The sequence below is a fragment of the Ornithorhynchus anatinus genome, chromosome 11, assembly GCF_004115215.2.
Source record: "Ornithorhynchus anatinus isolate Pmale09 chromosome 11, mOrnAna1.pri.v4, whole genome shotgun sequence".
Classification (NCBI taxonomy): Eukaryota; Metazoa; Chordata; class Mammalia; order Monotremata; family Ornithorhynchidae; genus Ornithorhynchus; species Ornithorhynchus anatinus.
In genome coordinates, this window is record NC_041738.1 from 46952419 (window position 1) to 46977884 (window position 25466).

Consider the following 25466-nt stretch of genomic DNA (forward strand, 5'->3'; position numbering starts at 1 on the left):
ATTAAGACTGTGAGCTCCACGTGGGACAACCTAATTACCTTATGTCTATCCAGCGCTTAGAACAGTGCTTGGCACATAGTAAGCACTTAACAAATACCATCATCATCATCATCATCATCATTATTTAATAAGTGGCCAAATCCTATCAGTTTTACCTTCACAACATTACAAAAATCCACCCTTTCCTCTCCCGCCAAACTGGTATAATATTAATCCAAACACTTATCCTACCCCCGCTTTGATTACTGCATCAGCCTCCTTGCTGACCCCCCTGCCTTCTGTCTCTCCCCACTCCAGTCCACACTTCACTCAGGTGCCCGGATCACTTTTCTACAAAATTATTAGTCCATGTTTCGCCACTCCTTAAGAGCTTCTAGTGGTTGCCCATCCACCTCTGCATCAAACAGAAACTCCTTGCCATTGACTTTAAAGCACTCACTAAATTTGCCCCCTCCTCTCTCACCTTGCAGATTTCCTACTACAGTCCTTCTCTACTTCAAACCTCTAATGTCAAGGTCTGCTGTGTGACCTTGGGCAAGTCACTTAACTTCCTTCTGCCTCAGTTCTATCATCTGTAAAATGAGGATTAGTACCGTGAGCTCTAAGTGGGACATGAACGTGGACTCTGTCTGACCTGATTAGCTTATATCTACCCCAACATTTAATACAGTTCCTAGAACATAGTAAGCACTTAACAAATACCATTAAAATCAAAACAAAAAAAGCTACTCACTGTACCTCAATCTCATCTACATGCTGCCGACTCCACGTCCTGCCTCTGGTGTGGAACACCCTCCTCCTTTATATGACAGACATCACTCTCTCCTCCTTCAAAACCTTATTAAAATCACATCTCCTCCAAGAGGCCTTCCGCGTCTAGGCCTTCATTTTCCCTACTCCCTCTCCCTTCTGCATAACCTTTGCGCTTGGACTTGTATACTTCATTCACTCCACCCTCAGCCCCACAGCACTTCTGAACATATCCATAATTTATTTTAATGTCTGTCTCCCCATCTAGACTGTAAGCTGCTGGAGGCCAGGAATGTATCTGCCAATTCCATTATATCAAGATACTCTCCCAAGTGCTTAGAACAATGCTTTGCACACAGTAAATGTTCAATAAATACAATTCGTTGATTGATTTACACTACCCAATCAGAGTAAAGTGGATTCATACCTGACCAAAAAATATTTAAGGCTCACAAGGTTCAGGGGTGTTTTTCACCATTAGATAGAATGCTTCTTTTAGGGCAACTTCTGAATCGTTTACTTTGATTGCAATCATGATAATAATAAAGATACGGCACTGTACTCTCCCACGTGCCTAGTACAGGTTTCTGCCCTCAGTAGAGACTCGAAGTGTTTTTTCAGACCTTTTCGCATGACCTGATGAAATGATTTCTTTGGCTTTCTTGACAACTGGCGCCAAAGAATAGAAAGCAGGAATGCCAAAAGGAATTGTTGACTTGACAATCACGGACTTTACAGGGAATAGACTTTATCTAAGTTTCCACCTCGGATACGCACACCTTACCTGACCCCAAAGGTGGGACAATTAAATGGCTTCCAAACATTATTTTTCATTTGGTCAACCGTCAAGGAAACTCTTTTTTTGCTAGATTGATTCTAATGGCTAGAGTCCCATCCCACTGGTAGAAGTGACTGAAGTCAGCAATTCAGCTAAGGCTCCACACTGGAGCACGCAAGTTAAATGTCCTCAGCCTGACTTCCATGTACGGTTCTGGAAGACAACTTCAGAGAGACTCTGAGAACTTGGAGGGCGTTCAGAGGAGAACCACAAGCATGATTAAAGGGTTAGAAAATAAAGCCTTATGAAGAGTGGTTAAAGGCATTGGAGTTATTTCGCGGAACTGGATTATTGGCCTCCAGAAGAAAAAGCTGAGGAGTGACAATATCAGTACCCAAAGAATTGAAGAATAGTGTGCAGAAGATAGTGATCAACTTTCCTGACTCTCCTTAGAGAACAAAATGAAATGGAAATGGACGTCAGCTGAACCAGAAGAATTTTAAGATTGTTTCAAAGGAGAAATTCACACATATCTGGGTTGATATCAGCGTGTCCTGTCTAAGGCAGGGCAGGGACAGTATACTCTCCTTAAATGTCTTGCTTCTAGCTACCCCCACCCCAGTGCCCAGTACAAGAGGACCCATATTCTAATTCCAGCTCCTCCACTTGCCTAGTGTGTGACCTTGTAAAGTGGGGATTCAATACTTGTTTTCCCTCCTATTTAGACTGTGAGTCCCATGTGGGGCAGGGAAGTTTCTGACCTTATTAAATTGCATCTACCACAGCACTAAGAACCATGCTTGACACCCAGTAATTGTTTAACAAATGCCATAATTGTCATATGACTTCATCAGAAATATTTCCTAGCTTCAGGGGATGCTGGTTATCCATTAATAGTATTTATTGAGCACTTGATCTGGGCAGAACACTGTACTAAGCTCTTGGGAGTGGGCAAGAGAGTTAGTTGGGATGATCTATGTACTAAATGAGTTTCCAGTCTGTGGAAAATGAAGTGGTTTCAAGGAAGAACTGGGGACACTGGGGACAGCTGAGTTCTTGGCTATTTCTCAATCAATCAATCAATCATTCAGTGGTATTATTTGAGTGCTTACTAAGTGCAGAGCACCATATTAAGGGCTTGGGAGAGTATAGTAGTACAGGATTAGCAGACACATTCCCTACCCATAAACATCTTAAAATCTACAGTCTCATATGAATCAAGGGGAATGTGCCAATCCTTGAAAAACCCTCCATCTAACCACTTATGAGATCGCCCCCCCGCCGCCCCCAAAGACCTTAAATCATACCAAACCAGAAACATGTGAGCTTTCCTCCTCCTCCTCTTCATCCCACTCTTTTTTCTCTTCCTCCTCCTCCTCCTCCTCCTCTATCTCCTCCTTTTCCTTCTCTCCTTTCTTCTCTTCATCTTCCTCCTTCTTTTTTAATGGAATTTGTTAAGCACTTACTATGTTCCAGGCACTGCAGTAAGCATTAGGGTAGGTATAATTCAATCAGGTATAAGTCAATCAGGTTGGACACAGTCCATGTCCAATGTAGGATTCACAGCCTTAATCATCATTTTACAGATGAGGTACCTGAGACACTGAGAAGTTAAGTGATCACACAGCAGACAAGGGGTAGAGTCAGAATTAGAACACGAATCCTTCTGACTCTGAGGTCTGTGTTCTATCCATTAGGCCACACTGCTCCCCTTCCTCCTCCTCTTCTTTTTCCTTTTCAACTTCCTCCACTTCTACCTCCTCCTCTTCTGCTTCTACTTCTTCCTCCCTCTTCTTTTCCTCCTCCTCCTTCTGTTCCCTTTCCTTCCTTTTCCACTTCCTCCTCCTTGCCTTCCACCTATTTTGGTCTCTGGCCATGACGGTTAATCATGCCTCCAGGGGCATTTTGGTACACTCCACTCTCGGCTCTACTAGGAGGACCTTTTTTTTTTGCCCTCATAATGTAATTTCCGATGTAATGATTCAAGGAGGACGTAGGTAATGCTCCACATTGTATTACTGTAGGTAGACTCTCTTCTACAGCTGACCTGAATGTTACAAATTAAACCACCCACTCTTCCCCATAGATAAAGCATTCCTATCAACCTACGGTAAAGCTATTACTCTAGGGTCATTAAAGCATGATGAATATGAACAATTTAATTTCTCAGTGTATTCCTATCTATATTAGTTCCTCTGTAAATGGTAATACTGATTCCAACATATATTATTCATAGGAGATAATGAGCTCTCCAAGTCCATTCATCCTTTGTATTTCTGATTTGATGCAGTGAGGCAGCATAACACAAATAATTCTATTCAGTTTTGGGAGTGAATTCTACTCAGTATTGAAAAGCCTTAATTACTTTCTGGTAGGGCTGAGTTGGCGTGGGTGATCACTGGGGTTGAAGGAGCACTTCACAAGCTTTAGTAAGTTTTTGTGAGTCACACAAATACTCAGTGCTTTCAAAATCAACAATGAACAATATTAAAGAGTAACACCAGTCTTGGCACTTCAACTAACAACACATCAGCATGCTAACCACTTCCTCCAGGCTTAACCCCAAATAAACTTATCTGTTAATAACTCATGGCACACAGCATGCACAAAAGAAACAGGTATATTCATCCTCAGGTGGAATAATGATATATGTTATCTACAGTTGGTCATTCAGTCCTATTTAATCTCTAACTGGACTCTTTCTGCAGAAGGGAAACATCTGCTTTATTCAAAAGCACCCATCAGACTTTTCCCCCTTCCGGTGCAAGGAAATCACTCTCTCTCTCTCCTTTCTCTTTCTTCTGCATTAAAAAGTGAAGAAAACAGGAAATACATCCAACCCAAATCAGGGAAAGGTGGAGGCTTAAGTCAAGGTCTCTTTCATCCGCTTCACTCAAAGTTAAGAGAGAAGTGATTTTAATCGAACGGCCTGATCTACCTGGAGGAACCATTGTAAATGATGACAGTAAAGTCTTATTAATATTCCTTTACAGCAAACATACTTGACAATCCCTGTTTATCTCAAGTTGCCAAATGGGTTTTTATTGCACATATTTAAATCCTTCTCACAGAAACTGATAAGGTCAAGTATGAGGGGTTGCTACCAAATGACTTTCTCAAGGTGATTTTTTTACGTTATCACTGAAACCTCCTTAGAAGTCATGGCAGTACCCTCCCAGAGTAGTTAATGTTTTACTTCCTATGAAATCAAAGCATTACTGTGTGTAATTATGCTGCAATATTTATTATACTTGTAAGTAGAGTACAGGTCAGCTCTCTTAATTGAGTCGAACTGCTGAGTAGGTGATCTTTCTCTCAAAATGGGATGAAAAAACTCCACCCAAAGGGTTGCCTGCGGTGGAATCTGGTCATTGAAGCCAAGAACTTGGTACAGTCAGAGAAACCTAGTCTATTAGGGAGGAAATAAGACCTAACTGGGTAAATTAGCTTCCCAATAGTTCCTCTTCCCAAGGGCACTATCAAAAAGGAATACAAGCTGAAAAGCCTCATGTGGGAGAGGGACTGTGTCCGACCTTAAAATCTTGTATCTACCCCAGTGCTTAGTACAGTGTTTAGCATGTAACAAGTGCTTAACAACTACCGTGAGAATTATTAGTATTATTATTATTGTTATTGTTGGGCTACCCCAAAGAATAGTTGGGCACTCAGTGTGGGCAGGAAAGGGGTCTATTGTTGTACTCTCCCAAGTGCTTAGTTCAGTGCTCTGCTCACAGTGCTCAATAAATACTACTGAATGAATTTTCCCAACGGCCTGGTTAATGGTACTTTTTTGCACTTTGCCAAAATGAGAACGGGAAGAAACAATACCTTAGGCCTCCCCATGCCTTGTCCCTTAGTGGTGTCACAGGAAATCCAGAATTTCCAGAAGCCACAACTTTCAAAGTTGCACCCGAACACCTGGCATTACGTACATATTGGTAATTTATTTATTCATATTAGCATCTGTTTTTCCCTCTAGTCTCTAAGCTCTTGATGTGGGAAGGAAACATGTCTACCTACTCTGTTGTACTGTAATAATGTTGGTATTTGTTAAGCGCTTACTATGTGCCGAGCACTGTTCTAAGCGCTGGGGTAGATACAGGGTCATCAGGTTGTCCCACGTGAGGCTCACAGTTAATCCCCATTTTACAGATGAGTTTACTGAGGCACAGAGAAGTTAAGTACTCTTCCAAGCTTTTAGTGCAGTGCTCTGCACATACTAAGGGCTCAATAAATACCATCGTTTGATCTGGGGACTATGACCAGTCTGCAGGGTGGAGGTAGTTGGTTACGTCTTGAGTTGAGAGGACCTGAGAGCGATAGGAGAGTTCATTTATAGTACACCCATAGAATACAAAGTATTTTGGGAGGTGATTGGTGATGTGAGGAGAGAGAAGGAGGGCAGAGGGAAATGGGAACCAGAGATAGATGGAGGAAAGCAAGGGGCCACATTGACTATTGTTTACTTAGAGGAAAATGGGGCTAGCCTTCCTGGTTCCCACTCATGGTCCTTCCATTTTTCTCAACAGATTCAAGTAAAGAGGGTTTCCGGTATCCAGGAACTGTTTGTGATTCTTTAGGTTCCACAACAAATACTGTAATTACCCGATAAAACAGGGAAAGGACCAAGGCACCAGATATAGATGGAAGGACTACAGACTGTTAATTTCAGAAAGTCACTTCCATGGTGGATTCCCACATGTGATCTCATGTCACAGAGGCTATTATTTTGAACATACATCTGTCATCTGACCAGCTGAGTCAGATTCTAATTTAGATGCAGTATCTTCTTTCCATCCTGTTTCTTTTTCATTCCATCGTCTTTCCCCCAGGGCTGACCAAATGGAAAACACCTCCAGACTGAAAAATCGTGAAGCTTCCCCACATCTCCCTAGCTGTGTTTGTTTTCCTCTCTACCCACGGCTACATCTGTGTTTTAAAATCCCAGAAGGGAACTACACCAAATAATAATTTTTTTAAAAAAATACACAAAGCCCAAGTCCAAGAACAGGGAATTACTTAATGAAAAGCCAACAGATTGGCCTATTCTTGCATTGCTTTGGGACTCTGGAGCTGGTGCTGACATTGGCATTAGGCAGATTTTTTATTTTATTATTTGGAGCTTAAAATCTTTTTGATTTAATCTTTCGATCCTGAGCTGAGGATCATATTTGTGCTGATGTAATTATTTTTTGGAAGTAGAAGAACAGAGGTGGCAGGGTTTACTTTTGTTCCAGTGGTATTAACTCAGTCCTTTAATTAGACAAAATTGGAATTGAGCATTTGGTGGGTTGAGGTAAACTGCATACAGAAATCTGCTGGTCCAAGTTATTCATTGCACATCCTGATGGTAATAAATTCAAGATATACAAATGTGCATATCTATAGTATAGTAGCATTTATTGAGTGCCTACTTGGTGCAGCATATTGTATCAGGCCTTCGAGAGGTACCAAATAAGAAGTCAATTAATCAGTGGTATTTAAAAACTGTGTACTTATTAAGCGCCTTCTATGTGCCAGGCACTGTACTAAGCAATAGGGTGGGTACAAGCAAATTGGATTGATCACAATCCCTATCCCATGCGGGGCTCACAGTCTCATTTTACAGATGAGGTAACTGAGGTAACTGAAGCCCAGAGAAGTGAAGTGCCTGGCCCAAGGTCACACAGCAAAGCGGAGGAGCCGGGTTTAGAACCCACAACATTCTGACTCCCAACGTCATGCTTTATTTATTGAACACTTACTGTATTAAGCGCTTGGGGAGTACAGTATAACAGAGATTTTAGATATGTTCCCCACCCATAATGAACTTACATTCTAGAGGCAGATTAGAGGTAGTACCAGGGAGCTAGTGGTTTGGGTGGCGAGGAAGGAGTGGGTCCAGGACATATTGTATAGGAAGAACTGGCAGGATTTGGAAGTAGTCTGAGTGTGAGAGTTGAACAATAGAGAAGGGCCAAGAAAGACACCAAGGTTCAGAGTTACTGGAATAATTAGAGAAGTAGCTTGGCCTAGTGGAAAGAGCACTAGCCTAGACTGATAGTTCATTGTGGGTAAGGAATGTGTCTGTTTATCGTTATATTGTACTCTCCCAAACACTTAGTACAGTGCTCTGCACACAGTAAGCACTCAATAAATATGAATGAATGAATGGGAACCAGAGAACCTGGGTTCTAATCCTGGTTCCACCACTTTCTTGCTGTCTGACCTTGGGCAAGTCATTTAACTTCTCTGTGCCTCAGTTCCCTCATCTGCAAAATGGGGATTCAATATCTGTTCTTTCTCCTATTTGAGATTATGAGCTCCTGTGGGACCTGGTTATCTTGTATCTACACCAGCACTTAGTATAGTGCTTGACATATAATAGCATTTAACAAATGCCACTATTATTATTATTATTATATTGTAGGTGAGGTCCCATCCACATGTGTGAGTGTAACTTCATTTTTTTATGATACTCCTTAAGCATTTACTATGTGCCAGGCACTGTATTAAGTGTTGGAGAAGATACAAGCTAATCAGGATGGACACAATCCATGTCCCACATGGGGTCAACGTCTTAATCCCTATTTTACAGATGAGTTAAAGGAGGCACACAGAAAGTAAATGACTTGCCCCAGGTCACACAGCAGATAAGTGTTGGAAGCAGGATTAGAGCCCAGGTCCTTCTGACTCCCAGGCCCGGGCTCTATCCATTAGGCCATGCATGGATTGGGCCTGCATTACTTAAGCACTTGTATACATATCCTTCGGTAATTTATTTTAATGCCTGTCTCCCCCTTTAGTTTGTAAGCTCCTCATGGTGACTGGGCATACCTACTGTATTGAACTGTGTCTCCCAACACTTAGTACAGTGCTCTGCACCCAGTAAGAGCTCAGTAAATACCATTTATTGATTGATTGGCTGATGCTCCATTCCACACTTGTGAGTCACTTAAAGGTACTGTCATGTCTGCTGCTTGCAGGTCCTTCTACAGTTTGGAGGCTGCATTTTAGTTTCCATACTTCCCAAAGCCTAGGCTCCAAGAAAGTAATTCCTCTTCTGATGGCTATACCAGGTTGTCTCTCTGTTGCCTTCTTTGGGATTGTGCTTCAATTAATTTGTTGTGGTATTTGGTATGTGCCACAAACCATACTAAGCACTGGGGTGGAAACAAGTTAATCAGGTTGGATGCAGTTTTTGTTCCACGTAGGGCTCACAGTCTAAGGCAGGAGGAGAATAGGGGTTTAATCTCCATTCATAGATGAGGAAACTGAGGCACAGAGAAGTCAAACTACTTGCCCAAGGTCATACAGCGGATAAATGGCAGAGCCAGGATCGGAAACCAGATCCTCTGACTCCCAGGTCTGTGCTCTTTTCAACTAGGCCATGCCGCTTCAGTCTGAGGAGGCAGCTTGGCCTATGGAAACAACACAGGAATAGAAGTCAGGAGACCTCGGTTTAAATCCCAGTTCCACCCCATGTCTACTGTGTGACCTTGGACAAGTAACTTAATCTCTCTGGGTCTCAGTTTCCTCACCTATAAAATGGGGATAGGACAGGCTGTGAGCCCCTTGTGGGACAGTAACCATGCCCCATCTTATAATCTTGGAACTACCCTGGTGTGTAACATAAAATAAGTACTTAATGCATGCCGTAATGAACGTTTTTAAATCGATGATTCTGTCCTCCCCATTTGCGGGTGCCCTCTTTCAGTTCACCATAAGCAGCTGCTCTTCTCGCGCCTTTTTACAGGTCTTGCCCAGCGAATCTCCATTGCCGGGAGTACTGACATGATCCTATTGAGCTGATTGTGTTCCGGGACCTTAGTGTTGTTCATCTTGCCATACCCCACTCGAGACTGTAAGCTCCTTGAGGGCAGGAAATGTGTCTACCAACTCAATTAGATTGTAATCTCCCAAGTATTTAGTACAGTGTTCTGCACACAGTAGGTGCTCTATAAGTACCATTGATTAATTGACTGATTGGGATTTGAAGGTATGAGGTGACAGTGCTGAAATAGGTGAATGTGCCTTCTGTGGTAAGTCCAGATGTCAGTCACAGCTATAGTGAAGGCTGGTTGCCTCCCTCCCCTACCACTTCATCAGTCTTCATTTTGACAGGAAGCTTGATGTTCTGTGTCTTGTAACTCCCCAGGGGGATGCAAAATGAATAATAACAATAATAATTATGGTATTTGTTAAGCGCTTACTAGGTGCAAGATGCTGACCTAAGCACTGGAAGAGCTTATTATGTGCTGGGCACTGTACTAAGCGCTGGGGTAGATACAAGCGAATCGAGTTGGATGGGAAATACCTAGACACAAGATGACTCAGGAGAACTCATTTAAATTGCATGGTTCAGTGGACAGAACACGGGCCTGGGAGTCAGAAGGACCTGGCTTCTAATCCCAGCTCTGTCACTTTTCAGCTGTATGACCTTGGGCAAGTCATTTCATTTCTCTAGGCCTCAGTTACCTCATCTGTAAAATGGGGAATAAGAGTGTGAGCCCCATGTGAGACAGTAAATCTGATTTACTCGTATCTACCTCAGCACTTAGAATGGTGCTTGGCACATAGGAAGCACTTAACGAGTAGTATAATTATTGATATTTAATTATTAATTATTATTAAGAACACAATATTCACCCACCCTCAATCCCACAGCACTTATTTACATGTCCCTATAGACTCTCATTTTTACTTTCTGTAATTTATTTTAATGCCTGTCGCCACTTCTAGACTGTAAGCTTCTTACAGACAGGGATCGTGTTTACCAACTTTATTTTGTTGTACTCACCCAAGTGCTTAATGTAGTGCTTTGCGCACAGTAAGCACTCAATGATTGATTGATTCTGATTCTGAGTCCTCCAGCTTGATGGTGATTTGTCTGTATCTTAGGAGGAACTAATCATTTTCAGTTATGAGCTCCTCTTAGCTCTTTAGATTCTTGGCCACCTCCAAGGCAGCCCAGTGACTGGCATGGCCAGTTCTCAAAGCTATGACTAACTTTTTATGCAGGCTGGATCAAGCTCTCTGGAAAAGGGCACAGTCTCAGTGACAAGAGAAAGAGTAGGAAAGGCCATCGTGGCAATCGGCCAAGTCTCTTAGCTGGTGAGACTCAAAGGGGGCAAGGTCTTGTCAGTGACACAGTTGGGCAGAAATCGTGCCACGAATTTTTGATTTTCAGCTTAGCCCAGGGTCCCTAGAGGGAGAGGCAGGGAATTTGCTGTCACTACAAACATTGTGTCCTGCCATGTTTGAACTGTGGGAAGCAAACATCAAAATAAACACGTTCTCCCAGTTGACGCAGGAGGGTGGATTGGCAGTTTGGCTATTACCAGTCGGATTGGCACTTGCTTCCAGTGGTCTTGGAGGGCATAAAGCATGCTGGGACTGTTGGAGGGCTGCTAAGTCTGGTTCCGATGGGAGCTGATCCTTAAATAGCCCCACATTCATGATCCGCTGAGAGGAAGAGCAAGTCTGATTTCTCAAATCACTCAACTGAGGCCGTACAGCCCCACCGAGGATATTGGATGGAGAACAAGCCTCTTCTAGTCAGACTATACAGAGTGCAATAAATAAAACTAAAAATACGGTTTCCTCCTTTCCCTTTCTCGTTCCCTCAGAAACTTCAGAACAAGAGCAATTCCAGAGTGTTGACAATGCCACCTCTCATTAGCAAGTCTTCCTGTGAGCCAATTCTTCAATCACCACTCATGTCCTCGGTTGTTGGCACTGAATGTCTTGTTGCCTTTCACTAGTCCTGGCCTTCCTGCCCTTGTTCAAGGTTCACGAGGTATTTCAACACTTTATATGGAGATAACAGAAAGAGGGGTAATCTTAAATGACATAATATTGACAGGGGTGATGTCCGGGAAGCATTAAGAACTGAGTCAGGAGATTTGGCAAGGTTGGAACTGTTTCCCATCACAGTACATAGGGGCTTCAGCCAAGCCACTTCCTGTGAGAACCCAGGGCTACGTGGACTTGCATCAGGAAACCACAAAGGAAACATGGTGATTTTACCTGAACAGTTTTGGAGGAAGTGTGTAACTGTCCTTCGTATTCGAAGAAGACACCACTGATGGTGAAATTCAACTATGAGTACATGTGCAGGTAAAATGCCAATGTGGGACTCCAGCACACCATGCTGGTTCAGCCTTTCATTCATTCATTTGATCGTATTTATTGAGTGCTTACTGTGTGCAGAGCATGGTACTAAGCCCTTGGGAGAGTACACTATAACAATAGGCAGACACATTCCCTGCACACAGCGAGCTTACAGTCTAGAGGGGGAGATAGACATTAACATAAGCAGATTTATGCTTATGCATAAGCAGGTCTCCTTCGCTGGCGCCTCCTCCCCCTCCCATCCTTTAACTGTTGGAGTTCCTCAAGGATCAGTTCTTGGCCCTTTTCTGTTCTCCATTTACACTCGCTCCCTCGGTGAACTCATCCGCTCTCACGGCTTTGACTACCATCTCTATGCAGATGACACGCAGATCTACATCTCCGCCCCTGTCCTCTCCCCCTCCCTTCAGGCTCGCATCTCCTCCTGCCTCCAGGACGTCTCCACCTGGATGTCGGCCCGCCACCTAGCCACCTAAAACAAAACATGAGCAAGACTGAGCTCCTCATCTTCCCTCCCAAACCCGGTCCTCTCTCAGAATTCTCTATCACTGTGGATGGCATGACCATCCTTCCCGTCTCTCAGGCCCGCAATCTCGGTGTCATCCTTGACTCGTCTCTCTCGTTCACCCCACACATCCTATCCGTTACCAAGACCTGCCGGTTTCACCTTTACAATATTGCCAAGATCCGCCCTTTCCTCTCCACCCAAACGGCTACCTTACTGCTACGGGCTCTCGTTATATCCCGGCTAGACTACCGTGTCAGCCTTCTCTCTGACCTCCCTTCCTCCTCTCTCGCCCCACTCCGGTCTATTCTTCACTCCGCTGCCCGGCTCATCTTCCCGCAGAAACGATCTGGGCATGTCACTCCCCTTCTTAAACAACTCCAGTGGTTGCCTATCAACCTCCGCTCCAAACAAAAACTCCTCACTCTAGGCTTCAAGGCTCTACATCACCTTGCCCCTTCCTACCTCTCCTCCCTTCTCTCTTTCTACCGCCCACCCCGCACGCTCCGCTCCTCCGCTGCCCACCTCCTCACCGTCCCTCGGTCTCGCCTATCCCGCCGTCGACCCCCGAGCCACGTCCTCCCGCGGTCCCGGAACGCCCTCCCTCCTCACCTCTGCCAAACTGATTCTCTTCCCCTCTTCAAAACCCTACTTAAAACTCACCTCCTCCGAGAGGCCTTCCCAGACTGAGCTCCCCTTCTCCCTCTACTCCCTCTACCACCCCCCCTTCACCTCTCCGCAGCTAAACCCTCTTTTCCCCCTTTCCCTCTGCTCCTCCCCCTCTCCCTTCCCATCCCCTCAGCACTGTACTCGTCCGCTCAACTGTATATATTTTCATTACCCTATTTATTTTGTTAATAAAATGTACATCGCCTCGATTCTATTTAGTTGCCATTGTTTTTACGAGATGTTCTTCCCCTCGACTCTGTTTATTGCCAATGTTCTCGTCTGTCCGTCTCCCCCGATCGGACTATAAGCCCGTCAAATGGCAGGGACTGTCTCTATCTGTTGCCAACTTGTTCATTCCAAGCGCTTAGTACAGTGCTCTGCACATAGTAAGCGCTCAATAAATACTATTGAATGAATGAATGAATCTAAATTCATTCTTCTAAAGCTACTTCTACTGTCTTCCTTGAAGACACCAGGGCTCTTTAAAGACTGGCTTCTCTAAGGAGAAATAGGTGAAGAAAATCTTTGCAGTAAGTGGTGCTTTGAGATTTAAGCCTGAAATTAACGATGGAACCTATGTGGCCTAGTGGAAATAACCAAGCAGTTGGTGGTATTTTGGGGGCACTTACTCTGTGCAGAGCACTAAACTTGGAAGAATACAGTATAATAGGGTTAGTAAACACCATCCCTGCCCACAAGGAGCTTGAAAAAACATCCTGAAAAAGGCTGTCTTTTATGATGGTGTTGTGTTTAATGTCTGCAGCACCTGGCATGTTTCTTTTCTGACTCCTTTTCTCTCCTTCCTTCCAAAACATTTGCTCGAATGGAGCACCATGTCAAGCAGGTCTGTCCTCAGCAATTGACTCCCAGGTTTCTTCTGGGTTGGGCTCTGGTTTTGGAGGTTTATGGCCTCATATCAACTCCAAAGCCATATTCTGACCTTTAGGGACCCGGTTTTGTTTTTTGGCTGAAGAGTGCAGCTAGGCAGCCAACTTGCAGAATCCAACTACAGGAGGTGAAAGAAGGTGCTGAAGGAGTGATTTATTAACAAATGTAACTCTGTGGTGGACAAGGATAGCTCTTTCTGAAATGTAGTTTAGTATGGAAACTTTCCTGAATAACAGCAACATAGAAGCAGCATGGTTTAGTGGAAGGAGCTTGGGCCTGGGAGTCAGAGGACCTGGGCTCTAATTCTGGCTCCACAACTTGCCAGCTGTGGGACCTTGGTCAAGTCATTTAACTTCTCTGTGGCTCAGTTACCTCAGCTGAAAAATGAGGATTAAGACTGTGAGCCCCATGTCCAATCTGCTTAGTACTGTGCCTGGCACTCAGTAAGTGCTTACAAATACCATATAAAACAAAAAAACGAACAGACAAAAATCCAGCAGGACTTTTCTTGGTCTCTCAGTCCACTCAATAACCTAATCGCTTTGCCAATACCCTGCTTTGCTCCATCCTGGCAGGAAGGGCAGAAGGAGTGGCGGCTGTTCCCTCCACAAAATGTAGAACTTTATCATGGGTTCAGCTGCTTTGACTATTAGACTGAGCCACAAGAAGCCCGAAAGGCTGCTCTTCTAGCCATAAACCCTATGTTTTTATTGCATTTTATTTTATTTTTGTATTTATCTCAGTCCTCATTTTTATGTTGGTTTTGCATTCTCAATGTTTTATTTTTGTCTTATATGTCTGTCATCAGTTCCATTTCCCCTTTTATTCTCAGACTGCAGACCCTTGAGGGCCAGTGATCCTCTATTCATTCATTCAATCATTTATTGAGTGCTTACTGTGTGCAAAGCACTGTACTAAGCACTTGGAATGTACAATTGGGCAACAGATAGAGACAATCCCTGCCCAACAATGGGCTCAGTAATCTTTCCCAGGCCTTGGGAAAGTTCTTTGTCTAGAGTAAGGGCTTAATAAATACTATTACTATTATTTTGAAGTATGGAGTAGCTAATTAATTAATTAATTCATTATTAGACCTATATTATAATACTAGTGAAAATTGTGATATTTGTTAAGTGCTTGCTATATGTCAAGCACTTTTTTAAGCACTGAGGTGGATAGATGACCACCAGACTGGACATAGTCCATAGTCCATAGTCCATAGTCCATAGTCCATAGTCCATAGACTGCTAACAGTCTAAGCAGGAGGGAGAACAGATCTAAAGAGGCATTACTCTAATTCAGAACATTTTCAATTATAATGTTGGTACTTGTTAAGTGCTTACTATGTGCACAGCACTGTTCTAAGCGCTGGGAGAGATACAGGGTAATCAGGTTGTCCCCACATGAGGCTCACAGTTAATCCCCATTTTACAGATGAGGGAACTGAGGCACAGAGAAGTTAAGTGATTTGCCCACAGTCACACAGCTGACAAGTGGCAGATCCGGGATTCGAACCCATGACCTCTGGCTCCCACGCCCAGGCTCTTTGCACTGAGCCCTGCTAAGAGTTCTGCTGGCATCCCAAATTTTCACACTGGATCACTGTGAGTGCTTCATCTCTAAAGACATGTCTAGTTATTGTGTTCAGAAACAACTTTACAAGACACATCATGCTGGTATATTAAAATAGCAGGATCTATTTTAGCAGAGTGGATATTTATGGAGTCAAAGGACCTAAAATATTATTCAATCATACATGCTCTGTCCCTCTATCTAGGCCATATCTCATATTGCATCTTTAACTGAAACATTATACTCAACTTCCCTACCACATGTTTTTACTACGCATTTTGGATCAACTGCTATTTTGGAATCAAAAACGTTCTTCTCATAACATGTATCTAGCTGAAGAGAAGGCGGTGGAATGGTGGAAGAAACTTTTGTTTGCATACGTGGGATGGGTCAAAATGTGATACCAAAATGTGGGTTTTATAAAATTGGGGTGCATCAGGACCATAAGTTCCTCAAAATAGGAAAACTGAGCATACTGTACTTTGTTTCTATGATTGATGATTTTCAAGATTAGTCAATCAATTAATTAATCATATTTATTGAGCATTTACTGTGTGCAGAGCACTGCCCTAAATGTTTGGGAGACTACAGTGTAACAGAGTTGGTAGATAAATTCCCTGCCCACAACAAGCTTACAGCCTAGAGAGCGAGAAAGACATTAATATAAATATAAAAATTATGGCTATGTACGTAAATGCTGTGGGACTGAGGGAGAAGTGAATAAAGGGAGCAAATCCAAGTACAAGGGCAATGGGGAAGGGAGTGGGAGAAGAAGAAATGAGTTCCTACTCGACAAGATGTTAATGAGGAGCCTGAAATCCTAATTCTGAGCTTGATACATCCTGAAAATTAAATTAACCATTTGGAAAGGAGTATTGGATCTTTCCCAAAAGGGCCTGGTTTAAACTTTTTTATTTGGAAAAAGCTGTGTAAAATCAGGAGTCCCTAATCTACTAGTTTACCAGCCTCCAGGACGGATACAATTCCTGTCCCACATGGGACTCACGGTCAAAGTAGGAAGGTGAACAGGTATTGAATCCCCATTTTGCAGTTATGGAAACTGAGGAAAAGAACATTTAAATGACTTGCCCAAGGTCACATGGCAGGCAAGTGGTGGAGCTGGGATTAGGAGCAGTGTGGCTCAGTGGAAAGAGAATGGGCTTGGGAGTCAGAGGTCATAGGTTCAAATCCCAGTTCAGCCACTTGTCAGCTGTGTGACTTTGGGCAGGTCACTTAACTTCTCTGTGCCTCAGTTACCTCATCTGTAAAATGGGGAAAACTATGAGCCCCACGTGGGACAACCTGATCACCTTGTATCCTCCCCAGTGCTTAGAACAGTGCTTTGCACGTAGTAAGCCCTTAACAAATGCCATAATTATTATTAAAACCCAGGTCCTCTGTCTCCGAGGCCCATCTTTATTCACTAGGCCACACCGCTTCCCACTAATTCCCACCGCTCCAGGATGAGTAGACTCTCCATTTAGTACAGTGCTCTGCACACAGTAAGCACTCAATAAATATGACTGGATGAATTAATTTAGGTTGAGGGTGAAAGTTATGAAATAAGCAAAAGAAAACCCTTTTTCAGAGAGGAGATTCGGAAGCATGTTACCACAGAAAGCTGTGAAGACAGGAACTACAGGCAGGGATACAAGGGTTCTGAATGAGTTCAGGAATGAGTGGTCCATGATAAGGGGAAAGTTTGGGATGTAAAGGGAAAAGTTAGGGATGTTAGATGGTATGTCCCTAACTAAAAGAATGGGTGTCATGGAGAACCACAATCAGACAGTTTTTCTAAGCTTGCTGTAGCCGCTGTCAGAGGTGGAATAATGGGCTCAGTGAACCACTGGTTTGACCCAATCATGGCATTGCTTGTTTCTACATGTTCCTATATTGTTTCATTCAGCAATGCGAGAACCCTTCATAAAAAATTAGTTAGGTCACTTTTCCCAAATCCCTGAGCAAATCAGGGATAGAGCTCAAAATAGAACTCACACAGTTCTTCTGCCTACCAGCTTTATGCTTTAACTACTAGATCTTACTGCCTTCTGGTCTTCCATTACAGAAGACATTGGTTAATAAGAATGGAAAATGTTTTTCATTTCCCTATTTTTTCACTGGTGAGCTTTTGAATCATTACTGGAAGTTCCAGCTCCAAAATAAAGAGATCTGAACGGTGTGTAAAGAGTACAGTAAAAGTAAAAAAGTAAAATAATAAAAAAAAGAATTATAGACATTGTTCTATTTTAGCAGTGTTTCAATTTGAGGATTGGTGTACTATTATTACTACTACTAATAACAATGGTACTTAAGTGCTTACTTTGTGCCAAGCCCTGTTCTCAGCACTGGGTTAGAAACAAGTTTATCAGGTTGGATTCAGTCCCTGTCCCCCAAGGGACTCACACTCTCAATCCCCATTTTACAGATAAGATAGCTGAGGCCCAGAGAAGTGACTTGCCCAAGGTCACACAGTAGTCATTTGGTGGAGTCAGGATTAGAACCCAGGTCCTTCTGACATCCAGACCTGTGCTCTATCCATTAAGCCACACTGCTTCCAAGGTGTTTCAAGGTAGCATGGCTTAGTGGAAAGAGCACAGACTTGGGAGTCAGAAGTCGTGGGTTCTAATTCTGGCTCTGTCACTTGTCAACTGTGTGACTTTGGGCAAGTCACTTCACTTCTCAGTTAACTCCTTTGTAAAATGGGGATTAAGACTGTGAGCCCCACATGGGACAACCTGATTACCTTGTATTTACCCCAGTGCTTAGATAGTGCTTGGCACATAGTAAGTGCTTAACAAATACCCTCATTATTGTTATTAATAATAATTCAAAATGCACTTTCTCCTTAGATGAATATATCTGGCAAATGTAACTCACCCACATGGTGAAAATATTTCTGTTTTAAACAATTGCCTATATATTTTGAGACACCACAAGTTGACCCTACACCGAAGGATGGCTTTTCAGGGATCAGGTCTATATTATATGGGGTGGACCATCTATTTGGAAAACAAGAATCAAGAGGAAATGCCCAACCACCAGTTGAATGATAGCTACTCCCTTTGGCCCAGAAGAAAATAAGAGTTTTCAGTCCTGATACAGGTACTCCTCAATTAAGATTCCAAAGGACCAGTTCCCATAAAACAAGCTGGGTGTGAACAAATGAGTTCTCCATCCAGGCCTTGTTCCAGTGCTCCTTTCTGGGGACCAGTATTGGAAATGCCATGTTTTCTCTCCTGTTCTCCCAGTGAATCCATTGACATGCTTTCTGCTTACCAACCAAAACCAGCCCTTGAAGCCGTGTTTGCTAACCCTATTCCAGGCAATGCCATTAACCGTCAAAACTGTTGGCGATCGGAGCTCGTAATATTTCTAACGTCCCGGCAAGTTTTAGTCACTGTTAACAGATTTGATTGAAAACAGACACCACCCTCTCCGTCTCCCTCTAGACCTGGCTCCTTCCATTCCTGCCCATCATGGTTAAGTTTATGTTTATGGGAAACCAGCTCATACATTTAAACTTACTGAGAACATGAGCATGTGAAGGAGCCACTCAAGCACAACTGAGTGTGAAAATAATCAAATTTCCCATCTCCTGCCTGACATTTTCTACTTAATTTCTTGAATATCAATTTTTTGTACCATTTCAAAGCCACAAATTTGCCTAAAATGATAGTTCTTTGTCACGTTTTGGTCAATTCTGAAGGTTTTCTTTTCCAAGCAGAGTGCCCACATTACTCATGGGCTTCTCCTCTTAGTCGCTTGGTAACAATTTTACCACCGCATTCATACCCTAACTCCTCAAATTAGTGTCTACTCTCTTGCGGCCTTGGTGATGGGGGGATGGAGGGAGAGCATCAAGATCTTCTAACCAACCCTACCCGAAGGAATTAGAGCTAGTGGTCGGTGTGGGTGTCCTTTCTCCTGTTCCGGTCAAAATGGAGCTGGCACACCAGGATCTGAGAACTCTTCTGTAGACTTTATAACAGATCACATAGAATAAAACAGTAACATAAAGTCATCTAAATAAAGATTGTTCAGGGTTCCTGAAAAAAAAATGGAGGAAAATGCAAAAGTGAGATTTTTTTCAGCCATGCATGTTCAAGGGTGGCAGGCTTTATAGTTGAATCAATTTCAAATGCAAGAGTGTTCTATGATTGTAAATGGAGCTGGTTCGCCAACTTTTCAGTAGACTTTGTAACAGATCATACAAAATGAAGCACTAACATGAAAACACATAAAAAGAGATTGCTCAGGGTTCCTAAATAAAGAAAGCAAGGGGAAATGCAGAAGGGAGATTTTTCAGCCACACAGGTTCAAGGAAAGCTGGCTTCCTAATTCAATCGATTTCTAATACATGAGCCTTCTATGGTTGCAGTTTTTAGGAGATTTGACTTTAATTGCCTGGGTCTAGTGGCTTGTGGTCTGATGATTCTGACCATGAACTGGGAGAGGTGTGGTGTGAGGAGAGTTGCTGAGCAAAGCAGTGTCTGTGGGAAAATAACGTATTTGGAAGCCATGTGAATTCCAACGTCTACAGTTGGTCTGGACCAATAAAAAGTTATTCTCATTGGTTTACATAGATGGCTTAGTAATTCTGGACAACATAATTTGCACCCTAAAAACTGACAGGTTTTTTCCCAGGGCTTATAAAGTAGATGATGGGATCCACTCAAATTCTGCGGGAATGGAGCTTATTTTGCTTTTAAAATAAGCTGGGTTTCTTCTATTCACTGCAACCAACCCATAAAGTAGTCTATAGATGTTACATTTACCGGGAAATGAGAAACAGACAATATAGTTAGGGCTGGCCAAACTAGTAGTGATTTATTTTAAGGCCCCCATTAGGTACAACAAGGTCTGATGAAGGAAGTCCTAAAACTACTGAAAGGGTATTTCATTGCCATTTTCAATTTGCCACTCCCAACACTGTGATAAGAGAACAAGCAGTGCTGGGGTTTAATTCCAGCAAATTCCTATGATCAATCCTTCTGGGAACTCAATGCTCCAGGACCAGAGAACATCCAGATGTCATGAGGTCTGAGTTACTATTCCCTAGGCTTATCAAGGATCAAGTGCAAACACAAAGGGCAAAGACTCTGCCCACTGAACTCACTCTAAATAGACAAGCCCACTGAATTCCCTGGGGAGTGGGAGCAGTACTATACAGGGCCAACCAAATGTCCTTCCAACTTAGCTTTCGAGCTCTGATGGGGGCAGCCAAGGACACTTGGAGGAGCCATCCATCATTTAATAGTATTTACTGAGTAATTACTCTGCACAGAGCACTTTACTTTGAGCTTGGGAGAACACATTAGAGTTGGTAGACAAAATCTTTGCTATCAAGGAGCTTGCAGTTTAACGGACTTAACCGATCTGTGTGATAGATCCCCTCCTTTCTCCCCCCATATTTGATGGAAGGAGCAATCTAAACTCTTTAGTCTTGAATCTATCTAACCCTTCTTGAGACAGTAATACTCACCCCAATCACACAAGCATTTATGTAAATATCCTTACACTCTACTATTTCCCCTAACCAAAATTTATTTTAATGACTGTCTCCACCTGTAGACTGTAAGCTCCTTGTGGGCAGAATTGGGGCTACCAACTCTATTGTATTGTACTTTCCCAAGTGCCTTCTACAGTGCTCTATACACAACAAGCACCCAATAAATACCACTGATAGATTGATTGACAGTCCAGGGGAGGGACTGTGTGTTTACTTGTATTACATATTTTCAAACATCCAGTACCCAGTGGGCCCTCAATAAAAGAGGATACTGATGCTTTTAATACTCTTACCTTGCCCCTTTAATAACCAATTATGGTCCCATCGTTCATGAATTTATTAGTACTTTTTGAAAATGTTGATATTTTCTGGCTGTTCAACCCTGTCAGAAATGAATTCTATATTTCCATTCATATTTTATACCTACTACCCTCAAGCCTTAATAGGCAGCAGACAATTTCTGTGTTTTGGGCATTTGGTGAACCACAGTTCGGTGTTCACCCTTTGCATGGCCATAATAATTTTTAATCATGACCAGTCTTTGTCTTTTTAGAATGAAAAGTCTTAATCTTATGGAAGCTTCATGGCCGGCGGCGGGGCAGAGAGAGGATCTTAACCACTGTTAGAATTTTGGAGTTCTGCACTGACTTTTCATCAAGAAAAGGTAGAGAAAAGACAGTAGTACTTAATTTGCATATCTTGCACTGACAGGTCATAGACTCCGTGATTCATTATTTTCTCTCCGTTTCTAGCATTTTTGCTTCCAAATGACAGAAGGATCCCTAGGCTCGTTGATTTGCAAGCTTTTAATTTTTCCTGAAATCAGAGATTGAGAGGACGTAATTTTTAGATTGACAGCTTTACTTTTGGGTAATCTCACTTTGGCACCTGCGTATTGTGCAAACATACTTAATGACTGAATGTGCCTTCTAACTTTTTCAATCAGATGGTAAAGGAGCTGTCCCTGAAATACACCAGGTGGTTCCATGTGGTCAATGTCAGTGTAGACTCTGGACCCTATGTAACTCAGTAACTTCTATTTCATTTCAGAGAGACCCCTAGGCTAACAAGAAAACATAGCCCAAATTCCACACTCTTAAGACAATAGCATTTTTCTAAATCAAGCTCAGTATGCCTAAAACTAAACTCCTCTTCTTCACTCCCCCATCCTCTCCTCCACCTAACTATCCTCTCACAGTTGCAGTGTCACCAACCTCATCTCTGATGAAACCCAGGTATTAGCTTGGACCCCATCTTTTCTTTTAACTTCCACATTAGTCTGCTGCTAAATTTTATCGGTTTCGCTCCCACACATTAGCAAGATTTGCCCCTTCCTCTCCATCCAAATGGCCACCATGCTGGTCCAACCACATTCCATATCATGGCTTGACACCTGTGTCAGCCTCCTCACAGGACTCTCTGCTTCCAGTCGCTCTCCTTGTTGTCCATATTTCACTCTGCTTGTTTTTCTTTTCTAGACTCTAAGCTCACTATGGGAAGGGAATGTGTTTACCAATTTCCTTGGATTAAACTCTCCCAAGAGTTTAGTACAATGCTCTGCACAGGGTAAGTGCTCAACGACTACCACTGATCAGTGGAATGATTAAATGCTGTTCTGCCCACATCTCCTCAATCCTCAATTGCCTTGAATAACTATTCCTCTTCACAACAAGCAGAAATTCCTGATCGATGGCTATAGGATACTCAAACATCTATCTTCCTGCTATTGATATACTCTCTGCTCCTACAACACCCTAACTCACTTTCTTCTTTCCTCTCAACCCAACTTACTGTGCCTCAATCTTGGTCTCCCACCTCTGAACGTATGCTCACCTCTCTCCTGCCTGAAACTTTCTCTCCTTTTAGATTTGACAGACCATAGGTCTCCCCATCTTCAAAGCCATTCTGAAATTACATCTCCCCTAGGAATACTTCCCTGAATAATTTATATTTTCCACAGGTTTTATCCCCACGTCTTCTACCCCAGAACTCTATACCCACCACACACTTATTTACTCACAACCACCTATAGCTCTTTTGTACGTGCCCTATTACTTAAGCACTCACTCACCTAAATATTCATTTCCTTCCTCCTTCTGTAAATTATTTTCGTGTCTGTCTCTTCTGCTAGTTTGAAAGTTCTTTAAGTGGCTTAGTGGAAAGAGCACGGGACTGGGAGTCAAAGGACCTGGTTCAAATCACAATTCCACCACTTACCTGGTGTGTGGCCTTGAGCAAGTCACTTCACCTTTCTCTGCCTCAGTTTCCTCATCTGCAAAATGGGGATTCAATACCTATCCTCTCTCCTACTTAGACTGAGATCCATGTGGGATCTGATTATCTTGTAGAGTACTCTAACACTTAAAACAGCTCATAGTTAGCACTTGACAAATACCACTATCTATTGTATTTTCCCAAGTGTTTAGTAGAGTGCTTGGAACACGGTAAGTATTCAAAAAATACTACTAATTGATTGACTGATGACTCTTACAGCTAAATACTTTATTTGCCATTCAACTAGGAATTGATTAAGTAAAGATGACATATCTTTTTTTCCATCTTAAAGGCAGCATTGATAACTCAGAAGTTTTATAGGAAAGCATAATACTTTCTTCAAAATATCCATGTAGTTTTCCAGAAAGGCAGCAAACTATGGCAAAAATCAGCTTTCCCCTTTCACGACCTGAAGGTCCTCTTTGGGCAGCTTATTGGGCCAGTTCCCCAGATGGATATGGGGAGGCCTCAGGTCAAGGCTCTGCCAGAGTGAATTCACTGCGGAGAGGGGAAAACCCTCATAAGAAGAGAGAGAGGAGAGAGAGAAGAGAGATTGGTCCCTCATCTTGACGATATCACTGGTGGGAAATAAACATCTAAGAAGGCCAAAATCTGACCACGCAAACACTAAATTGACCACAGGTTTGCATGCCACTTGCATTGCTGGGCCCTGTGCTGGCCCCGTGATCTGACTGGAGCCTTAGCCCAGGAAGAGCCACTCATTCTTGACCACTGCTTGACAGAGCATCCTGTCAGCAGCCTCTGCCTCTGAACAGTCCTCATCTTGAGGTTGTGCCCTGGCGTATCTCTAAGTGTCATGGCAGCGATGCACGAGACACATTAAATTGCCTAGCTCCTGCTGGAAGTCAAATCCAAGGAGCAGATTCTCAGCGGGTGAATAAGTAATGGGCTTTCTGTGGGAGAAGGATTTACAGCCATCCATGATTCACCACAGTGCAACCATTGATATGACTCTAAGGAATTATCATGGAAAGAAAAGCCATGCTGAGAACACCTAAGAAAGCAGCACCCACCAGGGAAGTGAAGAGTGACTAAAAATAATTGTAGCTGTACCCACCTTCCTTCTTCATTCCTGCTCGGAAGCACTTTCTCAGGCGACAGTATCGGCATTGATTTCTCTTGTCTTTGTCTATCACACACTGCCTGTTAAATCTGGAAGGCAACGAGACGTTAGAGGGAGATGACAGTCTTCCCAAAACACTCTAAGAAGAAAAGCAGGTTGAAAGCTGCTACTTCTTTCAAATGCCCTGAATTCATTTCTTGCCATCCCTTCTTCCAGTGGCCCAAAGGAAAGAAAGAAGAAAAGAACCTTATGAATAATTGGCAGCGGACTCAGCTAATGAAATTCAAGATTGTGTTCAGATCCCATTAATTTCCTAAATTGAGTCGCTAATCTAAACAATCTGAACTGCTCAAGGCTGCCAACGTGGACTTTGGAAGCCTCCAGCTTCGCCCAGAGATTTTCAGTTCTCTTTGGCCTAGAAAAACAACCTTTCTTGAGGTGTTTTGACGTTTTTGGTCCCCATCCCAGCTGATATCAGGAAGTGAACAGGCAATGCCGGAAAGAAAAGAGCGGTTTTCAAATACTTTGTTGACCATTTCTGACCCTAGAAAAGGGATCAACTTCTTCTCGTGGCCACACATTTGGCCAAGCCCCACTCTAAAACACTGGCAGTGAGAATGGTGCTTCCTGAAGGGCCCTGTCCTGCTCTTCCATTTCCATTTTGTAGGCCACGAAATGGAAAACGAGCTCTGGATGTCAAATATCTGTCTTCTGAACTAGTTGACAGACCTATACAGGTAACTTCCAGCTGTGCCGAAACCTTTCTTTGTCTTCTATGCTCCGATGCCGCTCTGAACGTGGCCCACATTTTTGCGTATGTGTCTAATGTTAGCAGGGAACACGTCTACCAACTCTGTTGTACTGTACTCTCACAAGTGCTTAGTACAGTGTTCTGCACTCTGTAACCACTCAATAAATACCACTGATGATGATGTGGATGAATTTTCACGGAGGGGAAATAGTGCACTGACATTTCACTGGGAATAGCATCCTTGTAGTAAAATGTTGCACTTTTCAGAATGGCAGAGAGCTCAAATAATCACTGCAGCAGCGACAAAAATTCTCTACCCCTCCAATGGGGATCAATTTTCCTTCCATTTTCATTTTGTAACCTCCAGGGGTTATCTACGGCTGCATCCAGGGCAGACACTGAGGCACCAGATTCTATAACTAGTTCCCCATCACCTGCCAACTCACCCAGGAAAACTACATGAGTTCCACAGAATTGATTATGCCCTACACCTCAGCAACCACTGCAAAAGGAAGCTTTACTCTTTTCTGGGGTAAGGTTCACTGAGATCCTCAATTTCCAGGAACAAGGCCT

General features: G+C 43.0%; 1 protein-coding gene across 1 annotated transcript in view; it reads right to left on the reverse strand.

The window, feature by feature from the left end:
- The window catches only part of LOC100079085 (hepatocyte nuclear factor 4-beta-like), a 73660-nt gene that overhangs the window by 32366 nt on the left and 15828 nt on the right, over positions 1-25466 (reverse strand). The window contains exon 3 of the mRNA XM_007671653.3: positions 24137-24231. Coding sequence (XP_007669843.1) covers positions 24137-24231 — 95 coding nt within the window. The remainder of the gene's footprint in view (positions 1-24136; positions 24232-25466) is intronic.